The sequence below is a fragment of the Xyrauchen texanus genome, chromosome 27 (genome assembly GCF_025860055.1).
Source record: "Xyrauchen texanus isolate HMW12.3.18 chromosome 27, RBS_HiC_50CHRs, whole genome shotgun sequence".
NCBI classification, from domain to species: Eukaryota; Metazoa; Chordata; class Actinopteri; order Cypriniformes; family Catostomidae; genus Xyrauchen; species Xyrauchen texanus.
In genome coordinates this window covers 37,738,497-37,761,813 of record NC_068302.1, presented here as the reverse complement: position 1 = coordinate 37,761,813, position 23,317 = coordinate 37,738,497, and the positions used below count along the sequence as shown (strand labels likewise).

At 37.4% G+C, this 23,317-nt stretch overlaps 2 protein-coding genes across 5 annotated transcripts in view; one reads left to right on the top strand and one right to left on the bottom strand.

Annotated features, from left to right (window-relative positions):
* The first annotated feature begins 517 nt into the window (after positions 1–517).
* Positions 518–15,216, top strand: gpd1a (glycerol-3-phosphate dehydrogenase 1a). Its single transcript, XM_052093767.1, has 8 exons — positions 518–652; positions 2,017–2,194; positions 3,747–3,887; positions 4,861–4,999; positions 5,183–5,295; positions 6,879–7,115; positions 12,943–13,049; positions 13,153–15,216. Exons 1-8 carry the CDS (start codon positions 609–611, stop codon positions 13,247–13,249), a joined length of 1,056 nt encoding a protein of 351 aa, XP_051949727.1. The 5' UTR covers positions 518–608; the 3' UTR covers positions 13,250–15,216.
* Positions 13,421–23,317, bottom strand: part of si:dkey-222n6.2 (keratin, type II cytoskeletal 8) — a 15,007-nt gene continuing 5,110 nt past the window's right edge. The window contains exons 8-14 of one of the 4 annotated variants that reach the window (XR_007967762.1): positions 23,092–23,146; positions 18,396–18,557; positions 18,066–18,118; positions 17,766–17,941; positions 16,851–16,943; positions 15,416–15,557; positions 13,421–15,312 (exon numbers count right to left, since the gene is read on the bottom strand). Coding sequence is in view for 1 of the 4 variants with exons in the window: in XM_052093766.1 (XP_051949726.1) it covers positions 23,095–23,146 (52 nt within the window). In the remaining 3 variants the exon portion in view is untranslated. Of the gene's footprint in view, positions 15,693–16,850; positions 16,944–17,765; positions 17,942–18,065; positions 18,119–18,395; positions 18,558–22,923; positions 23,147–23,317 lie in introns of those variants that run through there. The other 3 variants (XR_007967761.1, XR_007967760.1, XM_052093766.1) reach the window with 3 other exon arrangements.

The following is a 23,317-nucleotide window of genomic DNA, read 5'->3' as shown; positions in this document are numbered from 1 at the left end:
TAAACATGCTTACTCTTAACTGTCTTTTATGCATTATAAGTTGTAATGGTATAATTATGTAAAGATCAAACTTTACCTGCAAAATAATAAATACAAATAAAATATGATCTAAGAGATCTTTATTTGAATGAAGGAATTCCTTCCCTGAGCATGCACAATTTCTGCCATGGGACTTTGGGACATGGGACTAACCTTTCACCCCTAAAAACTCTTCTGGTATTTCAATACATTCCCCAATAGGGGATTATATTGTTCGAAGGGCATTTCTGCCTTCTTAGGCCACACTACTCCTTTGTTCAAATTTCCTTTTCCTTTTTTTCCTAAAATTGGATACCGTGGTACGTTTTTGTAAAGCTGGAGGACTACACTACATCCAATTGTATCGTACATGGCAACTCACAAAATTAATCGTTTGTTTTGAGATTTTGTAAACGCACGCACCAGTTTGCAGTGGGCGGAGTCGACGGGTCTGTTTTCGCCCTCTGAGTGGCCAATCGCAGCCGGGGGCGTGGCCTCGAGGACAACACTCCAAAATTTGCGCTGCGGTTTTATTGGCAGATCAGGGAAAGAGCAAGTCACCGAAAGGTCCGTCGGAGAATATCAGCGCAATGTCAAGTTCAAAGAAAGTTTGTATCGTCGGCTCTGGGAACTGGTAAAAAGATATTTGGATATTTCTTTTGAAAAACTGACTGCTTTGATTGTAGCTCCAGGGGTTTAAGAGCATATGACAGCATGTGGTGTTCAGTTTAAACATTAAACAAAAGCCCTAAATAGTTAAATGCAATGAGATTTAAGAAGGAAATAACTGAAGACATATATTTGGGTAGTATGGCGTTACTGGTAATGTCAACTATATAATGCCTATATAAAGTTGTGTTATAGCTATATATTTTCTTTTACAGACTTTAAATATGCTCAACAGGTGTAAATGTGGTGTCAGCTTTTGGGCTAACTTAACACTACTTATCACTGTTTGCATAAGCCATTTTAAGCATTGCTAATGTGCAAAACAAGTGGAACACATGTGCCAGTCACTCACACTGGTTAGGTTCAGTATTTATGATCCATAGGTTTATAGCAGCTTGGAGAATCCAAAAATTTACTGCCCTCTGGTCACATCTGTGGTTTAATATAATCTAAAGTTTTAATGAGGGTGATATACCGACATATGCTACAATGGTGTATTATACAACACAGTGCAATTTATGTGTGTTATTGTTAATGCATTCTATATGCTTGGTCATAGTCTTGTTCAAAAGGTTTTCATAAATGTAAACCCTTTGCAAAAGCCACTGTTAAAACCACATATTTAAAACTTTTGTATAGTGGCGGCTCCACAATGGGGCCTGGGTGAGCTAGGCCAACCCTAACATGAGGTTGGGCCATTCTGGCAACAACCTCCCCAACTGTCTGGGCCAGCCATTATATTTATTAGTCAGCCCCGGTTAATGGAGTCAGGGCCGTAGCAAGGTCATCTGTGCCCCCTGACTGTATATTGCTCTGGGCCCCTTTCCTATTAAAAACTACAGTTTAGAATTTGTTGTGGGACCCCTTGGATCTTTGGGCCACTAGAATCGTTACCACCTTTCACCCCACAAGCTACGGCCCTGAATGGAGTCACACACTATTTTGGATTTACAGAGGCTGTTATACTGACTGGTTGATTTCATGGGTAAAATGTGACCAAAAATAAACAAAAGGCCTTTTATTCTCAAGTTATTATTATTCCTCTGTCTATAAATAAACAATATATTCAGATCATGGTGTGTGGCTTATAAACAAGACTCCAAATATAGGTGTTTGCATAACAATCCAAGAGTGCATATATGTTATGGAGTTCACATATCCAGTTATTAAAAATCATAATTATTTTAGTGGTTACACATGTGGCCAGCAAAGAATAATCAGTTTCCCCAAACACCACGACAATATTGATGTGCACTCACAATATTAAATATTGCATGAAAACTTTCACATCTTTAACTCTCTCTCTCTCTCTTTATCTAATGTCCCCAGGGGTTCTGCTATTGCGAAGATAGTTGGCTCAAATGCAAAGAATAACCCAAAGTTTGACTCTACGGTTAACATGTGGGTGTTTGAAGAGACAGTAAATGGACGCAAACTCACAGAGATCATAAACACAGACCATGAGAACGTCAAGTACTTGCCTGGACACAAGCTTCCGGAGAATGTCGTAAGAAACTTTGTATTGTTTCAAATGTATAATGTCTGAAATCATTATCCTTCACATTGTCGATATAAGATGAGAGATGATATTTTTACCAGTTGAGCTCTGAACCATCCCACTGTGAGAAAGTATTACAAATGATTTTATTAGTACCAATTTAAAACATTAATAAAATGTTTATTAATAATATTATATAATGTAATTAGTTAATTAATATTATGAATTAATAATAAATAATTTTAACAATTGTCCCCCATTCAAAAGCTTTCAGTTTCACCTATAGAAAGAAAGAAAATAAATCTATAAAATAATTAAAAAATTAGGATTTGTTTTTTGTTGACATTTTTCAGTCAAATTTATTTCAATAAAAATAAATAAATACATAAATAATATAATAATGTTATTATTAAGATGTGTTCATTTGAAGAGTTCATTTCAAAATATTGCTCTGTTTTTTTTAATGGTCCAAAACAGCAACATTGGTTCAATAACTTTGTGGCTGGACTGTTTCCCTCAGTCCAATCGCAATACACAGGAAACCTGTTTGAAATTAGTCATTATTTTAGAAATTCTGTCTGGTGCTGACATCTCCTAATATGAAAATCAGCCACAAAAATGTTTCTGTTTTTACCAAAACATTTATGTGTTTTTACAAAAAACATATGTGCGTTCAACTGCTCCACTATAGAGGAAGTTAATACAGAACTTAGAAAAGAGAATGCTGAGCAAGAAACTTTTCTCCATAAACCGCTGCAAGGTACTTTGTGTACTACAAAGAAAACATCCATTTGCACGCTCAAGCAACTAGTAAGACACAGACAAAGCAGTCTGTGGTAACTACAAGATAATGATGACCTGATTATACCAGCAGACCAAATGGTTTAGAGTCAGCCAAATGGTTAGGATAGAACTAGGTTCAGCAATCAAGGCACAATCCCATGACTGGACTAGAGGCCTGTAAAATGGTAAATGGTCTGCACTCATATAGCGCCTTTTTAACGCCTAACCTTGACGGTATTCAAAGCGCTTTACACTGTCATTCACCCATTCACACCCACATTCATACACCAATGGTGGCAGAGCTGCCATGCAAGGTGCTAGCCTGCCATTGGGAGCAACTTGGGGTTCAGTGTCTTGCCAAAAACACTTCGGCATGTGGAGTCGTGTGGGCCGGGAATCAAACCGCCAACCCTGCGATTAGTGGCCGACCCGCTCTACCACCTGAGCCAACCGCCCACTAAAACTGTTGACAGTAACCAAACCAGAAGGAAGGTTTTGCCATGAACAAGGTGACACTTGGCTTGACATGGAGCTCTATCCTGCCAAAAAAATGAATAAATAAATAAATGAGTCAAATTCAGTTAAACAGCTACACAACTAATTGCGATACTGGACACAATAATGTAGAATAATTTAAAGCAGTGGTGACTATACTCTTTTCCATTGTTACAGAGGGTTATTTTTTCAATGTCAACAGATTCTCTTCCTTGTGTTTTCCCTTCTCTCTATTCCACTCACGTCCTCTCCTTCTCCCTTTGGCCTCCTCTCTCACTCAAAGGTGGCCGTGCCAGATCTGGTTGAAGCTGCCAAGAGTGCCGACATTTTGCTCTTTGTGATTCCGCATCAGTTCATCGGGCGCATCTGTGACACCTTGAAGGGCAAAATCAAACAAGATGCACTCGGAATGTCACTTATCAAGGTCTCGTACACTCATAAATACAAATAGTAAAATTTTTGTCTTGTTTTCCTGTAAAAATATCTAAACAAGTGTAAGATAATAAGAGTTGTTTTCAGAGAAAATATCTTAATTTTTTTCTAATTTCTTCTCATTTTAAGCAAAATTCAAACAAAATTTAGTGAGGTTTATGCTTAAAACAAGAACAGTTGATTTGACAATAGGTTATAAATACTGTATATTCTCCTTTTCTTTATAAAATCAAAAATACGGGTTACAGTGAATTACTCACAATGGAAGTGAATTGGGCCAATCAGTAAACATTATATTACTCACTGTTTTCAAATGTGTAGCCACAAGATGTAAAGAAAATATGTGTAAACGTGATTTTAGTGTGATAAAATCACTTACAAACCATTTCTGTGTAACGTTATAGCCAATTTTACAACTTTTTTTACAACCGTTGCATAACGGTGTAATCAACAAACCCTAAAACGACTGTAAAAATTATTATTTAAACAGCGTGACAGCTCAAATACATGAGTTTTAAGAGAAGAATTCATTTAAGTGCTTTTATAAAATTACAAGCTTCACATTTCTGCCTTTAAACCCTCCAAAAATTGGCCCCATTCACTTCTCACCGTAAAAATAATTTTTAAATTTTTAAAGAAAAGGACGGATGAGTCCAAATTAATTTTTGTGGTAATCAACATTATGCCACAAATGCTCTCAATTGAGCTTAACTTGTATTAAACCTGGAATATAACTTTAAGGATGTTTAAAATATTTTTGCTGGATAACAGAAGTGTTTTTTGTATGTGCAAATTATTCATTTACTCAGCAGTCTTGCGTAAATAAAAAATTGCATTCCAAGATCACAAGACCGAAGCTTGCATTTGACACATATGGCAGAAACAATGACTCAGCATGTGTGTGTGTGTGTGTGTGTGTGTGTGTGTGTGTGTGTGTGTGTGTGTGTGTGTGTGTGTGTGTTTAGGGGGTAGATGAAGGACCTGATGGACTGAAACTTATCTCTGAAGTTATTCATGAGAAGCTCGGCATCAAGATGAGTGTTTTGATGGGAGCAAATATCGCCAATGAGGTGGCAGACGAGAAATTCTGTGAGACCACCATTGGTGAGCCCAAATCCCGCTTATAAAATAAAATGTAAAAAACGAATAAATTAATCAAATAAAATGTTATAGTTTCATAGTTTCATTTTAAATGGAAAAATAAACTCAATAAATAAATTCAATATGTTTTTTTTGTTGTTTGTTTATGTGTTTATGTATGTGTATGTCTGTTTTTATGACTGTAAGGCTGCAGGGATCAAATTCAGGGGGCGTTGCTTAAAGAACTCATGCAGACAAATAATTTCCGAGTCACAGTTGTACAGGAAGCAGATGTGGTGGAGATTTGTGGTGCTCTGAAGGTTTGCTGCTTATCTACACTTCTCCATTTTATACATTGGGACTGAAAAAAATTGCCTAAGAAATTGCATTACAAGTAGATTTGTAGCTCAAAATGCAAATTCCATACATGATCCATTATATTTGACATATTCAGTGTTTAAGTCAACATGAAATCCAAATGATATGCTTTCAGAATATAAGCACAATATCGATCCTAAGAAAAAAAAAATCTAAATGTAACTTGAAATGCCTCTAACATCAACTCCGTCCACCTATCATATAGAGAACGCTTTTCACCATCCAATCAATTCCCAGTGAATTAAATCTAGTCCTGCTAGCTGGAGTCACTCAGCATGCCCAGGATTCGAACTCGTGACTAGTCAGCGTCTTCACTCACTTAGCTACCAAGGCCCCCACTAACACTGTTTTTAAGTTGGCATTGCATGCAGTTTAAAGGAATAGTTCGCACAGAAATTGTAATTCTCTCATCATTTACTCATCCTCATGCCATCCCAGATGTGTACGAGTTTCTTCGTTCTGCAGAACACAAACAAATATTTTTAGAAAAATATCTCAGCTCTGTAGGCCCATAAAATGCATGTGAATTGTGGCCAGAACTTTGAAGCTCAAAGAAGCACATAAAGGCTGCATAAAAGTAATCTATACGACTCCAGTGGTTAAATCCATGCCTTCAGAAGTGATATGATAGGTCTGGATGAGAAACAGATCAATTGTTAAGTCCTTTTTTACTATAAATTCTCCTTCCTGCCCAGTTTGTGGTAATATGCACAAAGAATGTGAATCACCAAAAACAAAAGAAGAAGAAATCTGAGGACAGTCGAGCGCTAAGGAGGACTGTTTGAAATTGGAGATTTATAGTAAAAAAGGGACTTGGATCTGTTTCTCACTCACACCTATTATATTGCTTCTGAAGATATGAATTTAACTGCTGGAGTCTTACGGATTACTTTAATGCTGCCATTATGTGTTTTGTTGAGCTTCAAAGTTCTGTCCACCATTCATTTGGATTGTATGGGCCTACAGAGCTGAGATATTCTTCTAAAAATCTTTGTTTGTGTGCAGGAGAAAAAAGAAAGTCAAACACATCTTGGGTGGCATGAGGTTGAGTAAATGATGAGAGAATTTTCATTTTTGGGTGATCTATTATTTAAAGTGGGTTCACTTACAATAACTCAAGAAGTAATTTTATCAACAGTAATGTTAGTTGTACAGAGAACAACAATATTGGTATGTTATGAAATTGCAGGTTAGTTGTCAGCTGTACAGTTTTGCTGAAAAAAGGTGTTTGAAGTATCATGAACATAGAAAAATCAAACCAGTAGGCTGATATGCAGTGGCCCTAAAAAGACCAATAAATATTTAGACATTTATGTAACACAGAGTGACAGAGCATCAAATCAAGTGGCATCAGCAAACAAATTATGCTAGAGTTTTATTTTTCTTCCAAAATAACTGCACACATGGCAGATCCAAACACCTGCAGGCCATACCATAGCACCATATATTATGTGGTAAACATACTAAATACTCTGAGAGTCTACAGTATCTCACACAATGCCTCAATCTTTTTGATTACTTACAGAATATAGTAGCAGTAGGAGCAGGTTTCTGTGATGGACTAGGGTTTGGTGACAATACCAAGGCTGCGGTGATCAGATTGGGTCTGATGGAGATGATTAGCTTTGCTCGTTTGTTCTGCACCACTGGCTCTGTCTCTCCTGCAACCTTCCTGGAGAGCTGTGGCGTCGCTGACCTCATTACAACATGCTACGGAGGTCGCAATCGCAAAGTCGCAGAGGCCTTCGCCAAGACTGGCAAAGTGAGACACCAGAAGTTTTTCGATGTTAAAATAATTGTTCCTATCCCATCCTAACATACAGTACAGAGACAAATATACATAAACCATTCCTTGGTTAATTTTCTCTTGAAATATAATCACCGTCTCTGTGGCGCTATAAAAATTCCCATGTTTGTTTTGAGTGACCAGTCCATATTGACATAATAACATTGACTCAACCAACGGCATGAGTTGGGGACGGAACTATAGCAGTAGATGTGGGTAGATGATGTATTCAGAAAGCTGTTTGGAAACAATGTTTATATTTCCAATTCTGTTCACGCGTCAGCTTTACCTGTAAGCTATGAATAAGATGTTATCAGCTGGAAATGTGGTGTGTGTTGCTGAAGTTTTATTAAGGACAGGCAAACAGGGAAGTAAAGTTAGATATTTGTCTCTTACCACATCTCAATTTAAATTCAGTTTTCAATTTAGTGTGCATTATTGATGTCAAAAAAGTATTACACATTTGTATTGCCAAAGTACATCTGAATGAAGGAAAGACTGAGTACATTCTGTTCAATCTGGACTCATCCAATAGGTCTCTCAGTTTTGGTCCTCTAACAACTCAGTTTGCACCCAATGTGCGTAACCTGGGTGTTATTTTTGACAAAGGTATGCAGTACGATAAACAGATTAGTGCAGTTGTGAAGGCAAGCTTTTACCAGTTAAGGCTCCTGAGTAAGGTCAAACCATTTCTGTCCAGAGCTGACCTTGAAAAAGTCATTCATGCCTTCATCAGTTCGAGGATAGACTACTGCAATGCCCTCTACATTGGATTTAATCAATCACTTCTCAATAGGCTTCAACTGGTACAAAACGCAGCAGCACATCTCCTCTGCAATGCCACCAAACGCTCACATATCACCCCGATCCTCCACTCGCTCCACTGGCTCCCGGTGTGGTTTAGGGTGGAGTATAAGGTCCTGCTGTTCATGTTCAAGGCCATTAATGGTTTGGCCCCGGCCTATCTCACAGAATTACTAACGGTCCACCAACCAGCCAGAACCTTGCGCTCCTCTGAACACACCTCTCTGGTGATTCCAAAGTTTAAATATATAAAGTTTGGAGGTCGGTCATTTGCCGTCCAAGGCCCAGAACTGTGGAACGCACTTCAACCACACTTACGAAGTATCACCATGTTGAGTGTTTTTAAATGGCAGTTGAAAACACATCTATTTAGACAAGCTTTTAACACGTAGCCTCCGACTTGACTCGATTGCTATTTTTATGTACACTTATGGTTTTTTTTTTTATATACTGTTGTCTGTTGATGCTTTTACTGGAGTGCACCTATTGGCTGTTGTAAGGCGCTCTACAAATAACATTTGATTGATTGATTGAAAGTGTTTTTATCTTAGTTGCTTAAAATGAGAACAGTGCTATAAAGTACCATACTAAAAAGTAAAATATAAATATTGTAAATGGTGTAAACAAAGTAGGTGGCCTAAAGATAAACCATTTTTAAAGCATGATTTTCAATAAAACTGCTCAATTAAGACATTACAGACATAACAGCATCATTTTCTTTAAAGCTTCTTTGAAACGATGTGTACTGTGAAAAGCAAAGAAGCTTGATTTTTACATTTCCTGAAGAAACAGCGAGTACAAAATAAGTCGCTGAAACAATTGTGCTGGGGTGTTAAGAGGAGATTGCCAGAGAGTTGCCATGCAGTTGCTAAGTGTTTTTAGCATGTTGGTATGCAGTTGCTAGGGTGTTTTAGGTGGTTGCTTGGTTACTGGCCCAAGTGAAAAGAGCTTCAATTATATTCTGGGAGAGAAGAGGGCTGTTTGAAAGTGGAGATTTATAGTAAAACAAAATACTTAAATATTGATCTGTTTCTCACCCACATCTGTCATATCACTTCTGAAGACATGGATTTAACCACTGGAGTCTTATGGATTACTTTTATGCTGCCTTTATGTGATTTTTTAGCTATAAAGTTTTGGACCCTGTTGACTTGCATTGTGTGAACCTACAGAGCTGAGATATTCTTCTAAAATTCTTTGTTTGTGTTCAGCGGAAAAAAGCTGCACTCTGGTCTGTCAATGCATGACTTCATGGATTGGCAGAGGAATTGCCCAGAACAGAACCATACCCCCCCAACACTAACAGATGTTTCACATGTCTATAAGTTAATAAAGTATTCATTTGATGGAAATGATCCTGATTGAATTTACATTTTTGGGTGAACTATATTTTTGATACCTTTGAGCCGACTGCTTAGAAAATAACAGCACACCTCTCCTCAAAAAGCTGCATGGTTTGAAGCATCATTCATGTCTGTACTCCATAGCACAAAACATAGTTATGTACATACATTTAAAACTTAGGGATTTAAACAAACCCCCATGTATAAGCCTTAGCACCAGTGAGTCACGTGACGCCATGCGAAGATCGGACGTGTGAATGGTGAGTTCTGCACAATTTGCTGGTTTTAATACTTTTTATGATGTAAACTGGTGAGATTCGATACACTGTTCCATAACTGTTCTAGGAGGACAATATGTCAAAGAATTCAAAATCCTCAGGCTCTGGAGAAATTTAGCTTTTTTTTCCTCCCTTTTTCTCCCCAATTTGGAATGCCCAATTCCCAAGTCCTCATGGTCAGAGTTGGCTTAATTAAGCTACGTCAGAAGTAAACCATTAGTTAAGTATGTATTGGCTAAACGGCGAACCGAGAATCAATAAGGACATAGCCAAGTAGAATTAAATGGGAATACTAAGAGTATGATGGAGAATCTGTAAAACAGAACTTAATTGACTGGGGCTAAATGGTGAGTCGAGAATCTATATGAACACGCAGGAGACCTTCAGCCATGCTATTGGATGCCACCATTGGACCGATAGGTGGACTCCCCCTTAAAGAGGACATGGAAAGGACATGGAAAATAGCAGACCATAAGCTGAAAATCGAGCAAGCTCACAGGGTTTCAGCTCGGTGATCCGCTGAGGGAGACAGGCCCCGAACAATTCTGGACAAATTTCTGAGATCATCCAATAAAGATCTTGTGTTACGTGAGGCGAGAAGTAAAGGAAGGCTTTCTTGGAAGAACCACAGCATTTTCTTGTTCCCAGACTTTGCGAACTCAAGAAGAGAGAAACGTGATCGATTCAAAGAATGTTTACATCAACAGAAGGTCGCTTTTGCACTGATGTTCACACCAAATTGAGAATAGATGCTAAGGATGGCCGTAAAACATTCACATGCCCACAGCAAGCAATGTCCTTCATAAAGTTAATGGAGTAAGTCGTGTTGTTGTACTCATGTTGCTGCCGGGTGGGCCGACTCACTGAATATTCGCTTGAAGATGGTAATACCAAGATTCTGTTTGAAGATTCTGCTCACTTTTTTGTGCTGTTCCGCCTAGTGGCTGGAGTTTATTTTGTAGAGCAACACCGAGTGCTGCTCACTGAACATCCATTTGACAGTTTGAGAAACCTGCACTTTGTTTTTTGTGCTAGTGCCACTTATAAGCTGGAGTTTATTTTGTGTAGTATTTCTTGAAAAGTCAATAAAGTAATTTGCTTGTGCTCATGTTCCACCTGAATGGACCAGCTCACTGAACATTCCTTTGACTGTCTGAAAAATCTGTACGCTCTTTTTAGCGCCTGGAGTTTATTTAGTAGAATAATACACCTTGAGCTTTAAGACAGTGTTATAGATAAAGCTACATGCTCTTTGTGTTTATTTTGCCTATTGGCTGCAGTTTGATTTTTTGTTTGTTTGGTTCTGGGGAATGTTCAGGGTTTGACTGTTGCACTTATGTTGGAATGTGGTCTTTATAATCCTGTTTTTGACACACAATCTATCGTAAGAAATATGATATAGTGTTTCTTCAAGAAATGCACTTCCCCGCAGGAAGCTGAAATATCTGGAAAGATATGGGGTGGGCATTTTTTTTTGTGCTGGCTCGAGTAAGAGCAGGGGAGTCATTACATTGATGAGTAAACATCAACAATTCAAATGTCTCAAACAGAGTAAAGATCTGTCAATATTCTTTTAGCTGAAATTCATGGACAATATCTTATTTTGGCTAATATTTATGCACCTAACGTTAATGATCAGGGCTTTTTTATAAATCTTGAAGGGATGTTGCAAGCCTCTGGCACCCCTCATGATATAATATTGGGAGGAGACTTTAATGACGTAAAAGTGTGCAAGAAACTAGAGCAAAAGTGACGCTTCACAGGATGTGAAACATTTTGGTCTTCCAAATATTTGGAGACTTTTTAACCCATCTGGTAGGGACTATACATTTTTCTTCGGTCCATAAGATTTACTTTAGAATAGATTTTTTTATATCTGAGTCCCTCATTTCATCTAATGTTGATTGCTCAATTGGAAACATTTTAGTCTCAGATCACACCCTAGTGTGTTTAGAGACATTGCCACATACAGAGAAAAAGAAGTCATATAGTTGCTGCTTTAATGTATCCCTTTGGCAAAATCCTGAATTCCAACGAATGCTAAAAACTGAACTCAATGTCTATATGGAGACCATCTGGTCCCCAGTATCCTCTGTGGGCATGGCTTGGGAGGCACTTAAAATGGTTCTTTGTGGCCAGATTATACAGTATACCTCTGTGGCAGGGAGGGCGGGGCCGGGTCGTGATGCTACACACCCGGCCCCTAATCAGGCTAATTAGCCCTCAAGAGTGATAAAGGCCGACCAAAGATGGCAGTGTGACAGAGAGAGATTTACAGACAGCTGTCTGACAACTTGGTATGTTTGTCTTTTTGTTTAAGTTGCTTATTGGCAGAGCTGAAGTGCAGAATGTCATCTAATGGCCTCAGAGAATTGACCCAACTGAAATACAGATATAATACTATTTTGTTGCAGAAGGTGGAGTTTTAGCTATTCAGGACAAGACAGTCATACTTTGAGTCAAATGACAAAGCAGGGAAGCTTTTTGCTAGATTTATAAAACAGAGAGTCTTTTTCTTACACTTTTGGTTTTATGACTGGCAGACAGGTCATCCTTAGGGGATGGAAGTCGGCTGGTCACCCTCATTTCAGGAGTGGTGCACAGAGATAGGCATGGTTGCGGCATTTGAGGAGGTGTCGCATTGAAGGATAGTCAACCGGGAGTTATTTGAAAATAGTGGGGCAGTTACTTGGTATATTTGGAGGGCTCTCGGGGAGGGACTATTAGATATATATATAATTTCGAGGTGTTTATAGGCCCTATTTAAAATATGTAATTTTATTTATACATAATACTGTTGCCCAGTAATTATCATACTTGCAGTTTCCATGACCTCATTTTAACTCATAGATACACTAGTTTACTTGTAGAAAAAAGTTGAAAGGTGATCAAAAAAGGCAATAAAATGGTGACTTTTCACAGCACTTAAAATACACCGGGCTAGTCAACCGGGAGTTGTTTGAAAAAATTGGGGCAGTTACTTGGTATTTTTTGAGGGCTCTTGGGGAGGGACTGTGGAGAGGGACTTTAAATGTGTGTATTTATTATATATATATATATATATATATATATATATATATATATATATATATATATATATATATATATATATATATATATATATATATATATATATATTATACATACATACATACATTTTTTAATTTCTTTTATTTATTTATTTTTATCTGCGTGTGTACTCTGGATGGGCTACTGGGATGTTTGTTGGGAGTTGGGGTGGGGTTGGGGATTGGGAGGGAAATAATGGGGTTTAAGGGGGGATAAAGGTTGACTCTGTACATAAATGTTTTGTTGTGTTATGCGCAGCAGTAATTATCTCTCTGAGTGTAAATTATCATTCAATTCTCTGTGTTTCAGTCTCTTGAGGAACTTGAAAAGGAAATGTTAAATGGTCAGAAACTGCAGGGTCCAGCCACAGCCGCTGAGGTCCACACCATACTTAAAAACAAAGGCCTACCTGACAAGTAAGAATAAAAATAAGAAAATGTTGTGTGCTATTGTCTGCATTTATACAAAATCAAAGTGCTATTTAAAATGGGACATATTTGAACATGTTTTTCCCTGCAGGTTTCCTCTTTTTAATGCAGTGTACGAGATCTGTTTTGAGGGTCAGCCTGTTGCTGGGTTCATCTGCTGCTTGCAGAACCATCCGGAACATCAGTGAAAGAAGTGCAGGGTTACAGTAATAAGTGTGTGTGAGTGTTGCAAAAATGCAGTATTTGTATGTGGGAAAAGCATAACTATGCTGATAGACCAGCTAGACCATCACCAAACCAGCATTTAAACCAACCTGAAATGCATGGAAATTCAGCTGGGCTATGTCTTTTCAGCAGGATGTGTGTGTGTGTGTGTGTGTGTGTGTGTGTGTGTGTGTGTGTGTGTGTGTGTGTGTGTGTGTGTGTGTGTGTGTGTGTGTGTGTGGTGACCAAATGCCCCATATGGATAGTAAAACCCAATATTTTGGACATTGTTGGGACATTTTGTCGGTCCCCATGAGGAAAACCTCTTACAAATCATACTAAATTTAGTTTATTGAAAATGTAATAAACATACAGAAAGTTTTTTCTGTGAGGGTTAGGATTAGGGTTAGGGTTAGGGGATAGAATATAAAGTTTGTACAGTATAAAAACCATTATGTCTATGGAAAGTCCCCATAAAACATGAAACCCAACATGTGTGTGTGTGTCACAATGAGAATCAGGGTCGGGCCCCTCCTAAAGGAGGTGATATAGGTGGCCGTCTTGGGGCCCGACATGTCTTGGGGGGTTCCACGAACACATGCAAAGTAAATGAACAAGTAATAAGATTAACATTGATGACTTTTATTTTGAAAGTTCAATAGTTTCTATCACGCTCACACACAGGATGCGATGCAACATGTGTGGACCTGATCTTTTAAAATACAAATCACAATGATGGTAAAAACGAAAAACAACATATTAAGTATAAAATGAGCTCTGAATAAATCACAAAAAGACAAATAACTAATAGTTACAACAAATAAAATAACAACAGTGTAGCTAAAATTGGCAAGAAGTAAAGCTAAGCAGTACACACTTATCTGCATAATTTATTCATAACGCAAAGCATTACTGGGAACTGAGCATGGGTTATTTTTACATTATTATTAGACACAGATCGCACCTTGCTGAATAATGCACACACCTGACATAAACGCAGGAAATTTTATGAAAAATATTGCTTTGTGGCTATTTGAGTCTTTGAGGCTTATTTTATGTAAAGGATAGAAGAAACGTTTTTTCAAGTATAATCTGCTGGGGAAGGAATTAAAGGACTGCAGCTATAAAGATGCAAAAACTCAAATAGAGTAAACATATGAGCAATTAATCTGGAAAATGGTGACTTGTAAAATACGCATATTCCCTTATTCATGCAAGAACATTTTAACCAAACATGTTGGGAAAAAAGCTATTGGACACGTTATTACCGAGAAATACAATATAGTGCTTCTTTTTTAGTGCTTTCTATTTGAAAAATCTGCTAATCACGTTTTCAGTGGTTCTATGATGTTTTAGAGATATGACAATTTTCACAACGGGGAGCCTATTTTCATGATTTCACTTAGGGCCCCACAAACCCATGGGCCGGCCCTGATGAAAATGACCAATACTGTGAGGTTATGTCATTGGTTCTCAGTTGAAATTTTGTATGCATCAGTTTATTTACACTATTCTGTTGAAAATGTTCAAACTGACCATTCATCTCTATGTGCCTCAGTCTCCTTAAGCTGTTACCGTCCATGCAGAGAGTGGAAAAGTCCTCAGAATAATGTTCTCAACATGTACTGTGAAATATATCATTGTATTTGTAAGCTCCATTTGTCAATTTTTTTATTAAATGTATTTTGAGGGTTTTTCAGCATACATAAGAACCATAAAAATGCCAGTCCAATGATAAATCAAAGCAAAAGAGTCAAAATGGTCATACACAAATCTGTAAAAAGGCCACAAGAGGGCGAAGCTTTGGTGCAAAGAAAGAGTTGGCTAGTAATGATAAGTAAATTTGGTTATGAATGCATCCGATGTATCAGAGTTTATGCCATTTACAAATGCTTAACCAAGTAAGGTTTCTCACAAAGGTTCCAGTACTACTTAGCAGAATAAATATCCAGGTGTTCCCAACTTTTTGGGTTTGTTTCTCTAGTAATGGATTTTTTGGCAGATTTCCATCAATTCAGAAAAATCCTCACTGAAGTCATACTGCAGACTGGAAACAATATGACAAAAATAACTCTATAATATGTTATTATGGATAGTACATCATATTGAAGTGTGACGAGAGCATATTTACATGAGTGGACTGAACTTACTTTATAAGCTCATGATTGGATGGTCCTGCATGAATATGACCAACTGTGGTAAAGATGAGTCCGTCAGGCCATTGATCTTAAGGCTGAGTGTCAATAAATTGCTGCTGGCAACAACACATGAGTCAGTGACATCACCTCCAGACTGCAAAAACAAGAAAACACAGGTATAAGGCACATCATCGGGTGCAGTTTAAAAGGACAGTTCACCCAAAATTGAAAGTTATGTAATAATTTACTCATCCTCGTGTTGTTCCATTTGCATATGACATTCTTTCTTCTGTGAAACACAAAAGAGAAACTTCAGAAGAATATCCTGGCCGCTCTTTTCCATATATAATGACAAAAGCAGCACCATTAATGTATCATAAATGTCGACCATAAAACTCGAGTGCTACTTTCCAAAGCTTTTGAAGCCAAATTATCTGATTGTGTAAGAAATAGACTAATATTAAAGTCTTTATTCACTGATTATCTTGACATCTTCTCTAGCTCTCCTTAGCATGCTCATGACAGTTCAAATAGTTCATATCAAGTAGCCATGTCCAGTTTGTAAACAAGTTGTGTAAGTTTGGAAGCATCACAATCACTTTTCATAATTATTTATTTGAAACCCAGTCAACTTGAATTTGATATTAATACACTAATAATAAGAATGTTAAGACATTTATTTATTTCTTTAATAATTTCGTAACTTAATATGCAGTCCCGGCAAACCCTCAAGCCTTTATATCGGTGAAGCTTTTATTTTGAAAACTCAAGGGACGGACATTTATGTTGTTTCAAGTTGACAACAGCCTTTTAACAGTAAAATACTGTGTGGTTATTTCACATTAAAATGTGTATAATAAATTGTAGCGGCTAAACATAGGCATGTGAAATTATGCAAATGTGCATTTAAAGTAAATCTGAGGCGCTTTAAATAATGCGCTCAGTGCACGTTAGCACACCTGACTGAACTCAGAGCACACCTGTCACTCAGAGCACCAGATAGATAGAGTTTGTGTGTATGGAGCACAGAATCACTCTGAAACCACATGTGTAATACAGTGATCCCACATGTGTAATACAGTGATCCCACATGTGTAATACAGTGATCCCATTTACATGTATTTAAGAAAGCAGCACACTACAGATAAAACAGCCATGCACATAGACGCAGCACAGCGGGCAGTGAGTTGAGAATATTTATTTAATTAAATCACAGCCCTCGCTCGAGATTTTATCTTGGTTAATCGTTCAGCCCTAATGGAAAGGATCATTAAGCAAATATCTTCAAAATGTGTCCCTTTGTGTTCTATGGAATAAAGAAAGTCACACGTCACAACGTGATGGTGAGTAAATAATGACAGAATTTTCACTGAATCTGCTCTATATACAGTATGTGTGTACTTTGTGCACTGCTTGTTCCCAGTGTTTGTGAATGAGGATTACTCACTCCAGGTGCTGTAGTTTGCAGTTTTTGTGTCTCAGTGCCCCCAACACGTGTTTGGATCCAGTATCACCCACTTTGTTCAGTTCTACTGTGAGACTGACAAGCCAGATGTCAAAACTCAAATTGCTTCATGTTCACATCATTAACAACCCTCCTGAGAACATGCATCACTGTTTCAAATGACTTTGACATGTGATTTTTGACATGAAATCTAAATTTCTTTAGCTTTAAAAATGTTTATATCGTTCTTATTGTGTGTTATTAATCAGTGCATTGTAGAGAAAAAAAGTTGACAATTTAATCATGATAATGATATAAGTTTCTCCAACTCTGAAATATAATAATAATAATACTAGAATTGTATTGTAAAAACAATATTGCCAACATTGCCTTACATATTTAAGCCCTCCCCATTTCCATATGGTCCAGTCAAATTCTACTGGATAAATTCAAATACCATCCATCCATCTTCAAATGCTTATCCAAAGTCATGTCGTGGGGGCAGCAGCTCCAGCAGGGGGCCCCAAACTTCCCTATCCCGAGCCACATTAACCAGCTCTGACTGGGGGACCCTGAGGCGTTCCCAGGCCAGTGTGGAGATGTAATCTCTCTACCTAGTCCTGGGTCTTCCCCGAGGTCTCCTCTTAACTGGACATGCCTGAAACATCTCCCTAGGGAGGCGCCCACGGGGTATCCTTACCAGATGCCCAAACCACCTCAACTGGCTCCTTTCGACGCAAGCTAATTCAAATCACACCCTGGATTATTTCCAGCTGAATATATGATTTCACTCTCAAATATATAACATAATAGAAATCAGTGCATGTGAATGCTATTGCTGTTGTTGTCTTTTAGCATGGTTAATGATTTTTATACATTATTATTAGGGATAAAATAAAAAAATAAACTCATACATACCCCAATTTTTCCAGTGTACAATTAGGAGCTTTCAGGGCATCACATATTAGCATTGCTCCTGATTGGCGAGCTCATTAACAGACAGATGGTCCATTTCAGTCAGATGGTAGTGTTCTGATTGGAGGGCAGCTGCCAGAGAGGAGCAGAAGGAGCCAGTCAACTCGCAGGCAAAAATGCTGTAATAAAGGCACATCATGACTTTTATGAAATTCCTTAACTTAGTGATGTTGTATTGAATGTCCTTGACAGATTTAGTATTCAAAGCTTCAAAGCTTTGAATAACCGCTGGTCAGATCTTACCATCTTACGATAATGCAGACATGGATGCAGCTGTCAGAGAGCAAGAATCCAGACTGCAAAATACATGCAAAACCATTAAAAACAAAGAAAAACTTTGATTGCAGCCATAAGCATGCTGCCTGAACATTTACATCCACTACGTGTCCAGTGACAACATATCATAACAGGAAAATCTCTCACACTAAGAATGATGCAATATAATATGGTCCAAAACTAGGGGAATATTTTTTATTACAAATTACATTTAACAATGTCCCAATATTTTCCTGTCTGACACTGTTCTATCTAATAAAGGCAGACAAAAGCCAAAACATATAAAAATGATCTTACATTAGTGGCAGTAGCATGGAGTTTGTGAGTGCATCATAGATGATCTTGACTGATCCATGTTCCAGTCTGGCCCAGGACAAATCCAGCGTGGTCTCTCGCCCCTCAGCCAGCGCTGTTGCCAGGTGAGTGATGGCGCCCAGACTGAGATGGCTTTGCATCAGACTGACAGGATAAATAACGCATGGTAAACTGTTTATCTGCACATTAAGGCAGCATAAAAGTTATCCATACGACTCCAGTGGTTAAATCCATATCCTCAGAAGTGATATGATAGTTGTGGGTGAGAAACAGATTAATATTTATGTTATTTTTTACAATAACTTCTCCTCCCTGCCTAGTAGGCGGTGAAGAATGTGAAGATGTACAGTACAAAAAGGTATTATGGTATTTGGAATTATAGTATTTTCTAAAAAATCTTAATTTGTGTTCAGCAGAAGAAAGAATGTTTGATAATTCTGATGTCATCTATCTGCTAGTGTACTCCTAAAAATGTACCAAATAAACCTTAAAGGGGACCTATTATGCAAAATACACATTTACATGGTGTTTGAACATAAATGTGTGTTGGCAGTGTGTGTACACAACCACCCTAATGATAAAAATCTACCCAGTCCTTATTTTTAATCCCCATTAATCATAATCAGTGTCTCAGAACAAGACGACGTCACTTTATACAGGCCCTGTCCATGACTGTTGATGGACACTGATGACGGACATGTTTGTTTGTGTTGTTTCGTTATAGCGCATAGCGAATGTTGTAACAGTATTTGTGTGTGTGTGTTCCTCATCCATCGTTGCAAAACTGCTGAAAAAAACTCTACAACAAATTAATTAATTTATCAAATAACCATTTGGAAACTTCCTGGTTCATTCTCAAAGTTGTTACTTGTGACGGAGTCTCTCCCTCATCAGTGTCTGACTCCGGTTCAAACATTTTAGGCTGAACACCTCTATTTGTGCTGTCAGTCATATTGCTTATGATGTCTAGTTGTCTGAAACAGAGATGTCAAAACTCTGACCTATTCTGGATTCGGGTGGGGAGCACCAGCTCATTTTCATTTTAAGACACACACAAAAACAGCTAGTTTTTATTCCCACTCAAAAATTGGCATTTTCCACATGGTATAATAGATGTCCTGTAGGGTATTTTGAGCTGAAACTTCACAGACACATTCTGGGGACACCAAAGGTTTAAATTACATATTGTGAAAAGGGGTATAATAGGTGCCATTTAAGCAGATATACACATTTAAAATTATATTTTTTTCTCTTCTTGGAAAAAAGGCCCAAAATATCTCTATTCAGAGGCATATATCTTTTTGTCCAATCAAATGCTCTCTAGAATGAGAACTACTTGTACCCCTTATAAAGCGTAACAATGCCTCTCCACATGTTGTAACTACCTGTCTGTCTACCTATCTATTGTATCTCTCTGTCTGTCTATTGTAGCTGTACGTATCTATTGTATCTATCTGTCTGTCTGTCTATCTATTGTATCTGTCGGTCTGTCAATCTATTGTATCTGTCTGACTGTCTATCAATCTATTGTAGCTGTCTGCCTGTCTATCTTTCTATTGTAGCTCTCTGTCTATCTATCAATCTGTTGTAGCTGTCTGTCAGTCTATCTATCTTTTTATAGCTATGTGTCTGTTTATCTATATATTCTAGCTGTCTGTCTGTCTATTGTAAATGTATGTCTTTCTGTCTAGCTGCCTTTGTATCTATCTATTGTAGCTGTCTGTCTGTCTCTATCTGTCTGTCTAGATATCTACTGTAGGTAGCTGTCTGTCTGTCTGTATATTCTAGCTTTCTATTTAACTATTTTATGGCTGTCTGTCAGTCTATCTAGCTGTCTGTCTCTAGATTGTAAATGTCTGTCTTTCTGTAGGCTATATCTGTCTTATAGAAAAGTAGAAAATAACACAAATATGTTTCAAACTTATGCCTGTCTATCTAATTATTTGTGCTTACCATGTGTTATGTAAGAGGCACTATATTGCATGGCTGAAGATCCTCTTCATATGACGTCTAAATCTTGATTTTAAAAAGAGAAATGCTAGTATTTATCAACGACGGATGTCTAATTAAGTCTACAACGCGCTGGCTGTTGCTGTTTTGTCTGAGCAGCACGAGGAAGTAGATTGTGTGCTCAATAAACTGAAAGCTACTTGAACCTCCTTATTAGACTGGGCCATAAAAAAGTATTAGAGCACAGAATGTCATGCTCTTGTTTTACTCACATATTTACCTATTATATGGTGCTGCTTTGTCAGAGCAAATCTTCATAATGTCTCGGTCATCTAAGAACAAATAAACCCATCCATACCTCTCAGGAACACATAAAAAGCTCTGTAAACAAATTATATGCACAAAACTATTGACTCCACTAAAGTTGTCAAAGCTCAACCAAACAAATGTAAATATCAAAACAGCGCCCTCTAGCGACATATTGGTACCTTAACTGTTCGTACCTTTATTTGTACCTTTTATTTTCAATATTTCTTTTAAAGTCATTATTAGTTACATTTATTTTGCATTGGGAAGGGTTTGGAGGTGGTTGCTTAGCAACTATATATTTTTGTTTGTTTCTGTATTTGTTTGTTGTTTGTTTGGTAGAGAGTCAAATCTTGTGAAACAGATTCAGTGATGCAAGATAAATAAAAATGAAAGAGTTATCTTTCATCGAGGTTGTTAAGGGGGCTGTTTACATTAGTTAGCTACATTTCTTGGAATCCTGTCTCACTCCCTGAGGGAAAAAATTCCAAAAGTTAGAGTAAAATGACAGTGTTCTTAATGTGTCTCATCATGTACACTTTTGTTTTTACATTAGATGAAATAACACAACCTGCTGTGGGATTATCTACTGTAGCTGTCTGTCGGTTTATCTGTCCACCTATCTATTGTAGCTGTTTGTCTGCCTGTCCACCTATATTTTATAGCTGTCTGTCTGTCTATATATTGCTGTTGTCTGTCCACCTATATATTGTAGATGTCTGTCTGTCTGTCCACCTATCTATTGTAGCTGTCTGTCTGTCTGTCTGTCTATCTATCTATTGTAGCTGTCTGTCTGCCTGTCTATTGTAGCTGTTTGTCTATCTATTGTAGCTGTCTGTCTTTCTCTCCACCTATCTATTGTAGCTGTCTGTCTGCCTGTCCACCTATATTTTATAGCTGTCTGTCTGTCTATATATTGCTGTTGTCTGTCCACCTATATATTGTAGCTGTCTGTCTGTCTGTCTATCTATCTATTGTAGCTGTCTGTCTGCCTGTCTATTGTAGCTGTTTGTCTGTCTGTCTGTCTATTTATCTATTGAAGCTGTCTGTCTGTCTATCTATCTATTGTAGCTGTCTGTCTGTCTCTATTTTTATAGCTGTCTGTCTGTCTGTCTTTCTATCTAATAGAAAAGAAGAAAATAACACAAAGTGGTTTCAAACTTATGTCTGTTTGTATATGACTGAAGTAGTTTGAGACAGCTGAAAAGAAAAAAGTTGTCAAAGCTGTTTCAAAGTTAAAAGTGAAACTGTTTGTGCTTACAGTGTGTTATGTAAGAGGCACTCTATTGCATGGCTGAAGATCCTCTTCATATGACGTCTAAATCTTGATTCTAAAAAGAGAAATCCTGGTATTTATCAGTGACACATGTCTAAGTCTACAACGTGCTGGCTGTTGCTGTTTTGTCTGAGCAGCACGAGGAAGTAGATTGTGTGCACAATAAACTGAATCATAATGTAGGCATAATGTCTCTCCACCTATTTATTGTAGCTGTCAGTCTTTCTATATATCTACTGTAGCCATCTGTCTGTCTGTCTGTCTTTCTATTGTAGCTGTCTGTCTGTCTGTATGTCTGTCTATCTATTGTAGCCGTCTGTCTGTTTCTATCTTTTTATAGCTGTCTGTCTGTCTATCTATAGTAGCTGTCTTTCTGTCTGTCTGTCTGTCTTGTCTATTGTAGCTGTCTGTCTGTCTGTATGTCTATCTATCTGTTGTAGCTGACTGTCAGTCTAGCTATCCTTTTATAGCTGTCTGTCTGTCTGTCTGTCTAATCTAGCTGTCTGTCTGTTTATCTATCCATTCTAGCTGTCTGTCTGTCTATTGTAAATGTCTGTATATCAATCTTATAGAAAATAATCTAACTGTTTGTATGTATATGAGTGAAATAGTTGGAGACAGCTGAACAGAAAAATGTTTTCAAAGCTGTTAAAAGTTAAACTGTTTGTGACTTTAGCAAAAGCTGTATGTCATCTAGTCACGGCTGTGACTAGTTATTATTTCACTATCTTGAAATAGTAAACTGTAATGATACATTTTAAGAAGAAGCTCTAAAGTTAGAGTAAAATGACAATGTTCTTACTGTGTCTCATCATGTACACTTTTGTTTTTACATTAGATGAAATAACACAACCTGCTGTGGGATTATAATCTGGGAAACAATCTTGTCACTGTTTCACTCTATGTATTATTATACAGGGGTGTTTAAAAGAAGGGCACACTTTTTAAAGAAAAACTTGAATGTAACTTTATTGATTTTTTTTTTTTATACATCTTTGGTTTCGCTACTGTTTTTCCATTATCCTCATCTTTGTGCTCTATTATTGGCTCAATCATGATTTTTTTCTCAGCAATGAGAACATAAGTGCAATTTGTTGTATTGAGCACCAGTTATGTGAAGTAATGTGTAGACAGTCAGATTCTTACTGATCACAGATGTTTATGGATTAGATGGAGGTTTATAGTGGAGTCCAGCCCAAGCCTGATAGGAGAGAAGACTTTTGATCACTTATTTCAGTTAATTCATAATGAATGTACTGATATAATACAATATATAATAATAATATATGTGTGACCTGGTCTATAATCATGAGTCATTTCGACCCAGAAACACATTTTTTATGCACTAAAGTAAAATAGAAAGTCTCAACAT

Excerpts from the sequence above, each read along its gene's own strand:
- gpd1a (XM_052093767.1), top strand. The coding sequence starts at position 609 with ATGTCAAGTTCAAAGAAAGTTTGTATCGTCGGCTCTGGGAACTG. Across the intron at positions 2,195-3,746 it reads ACAAGCTTCCGGAGAATGTC|GTGGCCGTGCCAGATCTGGT; the intron begins GTAAGAAACTTT and ends TCTCACTCAAAG. Across the intron at positions 7,116-12,942 it reads CCTTCGCCAAGACTGGCAAA|TCTCTTGAGGAACTTGAAAA; the intron begins GTGAGACACCAG and ends TCTGTGTTTCAG.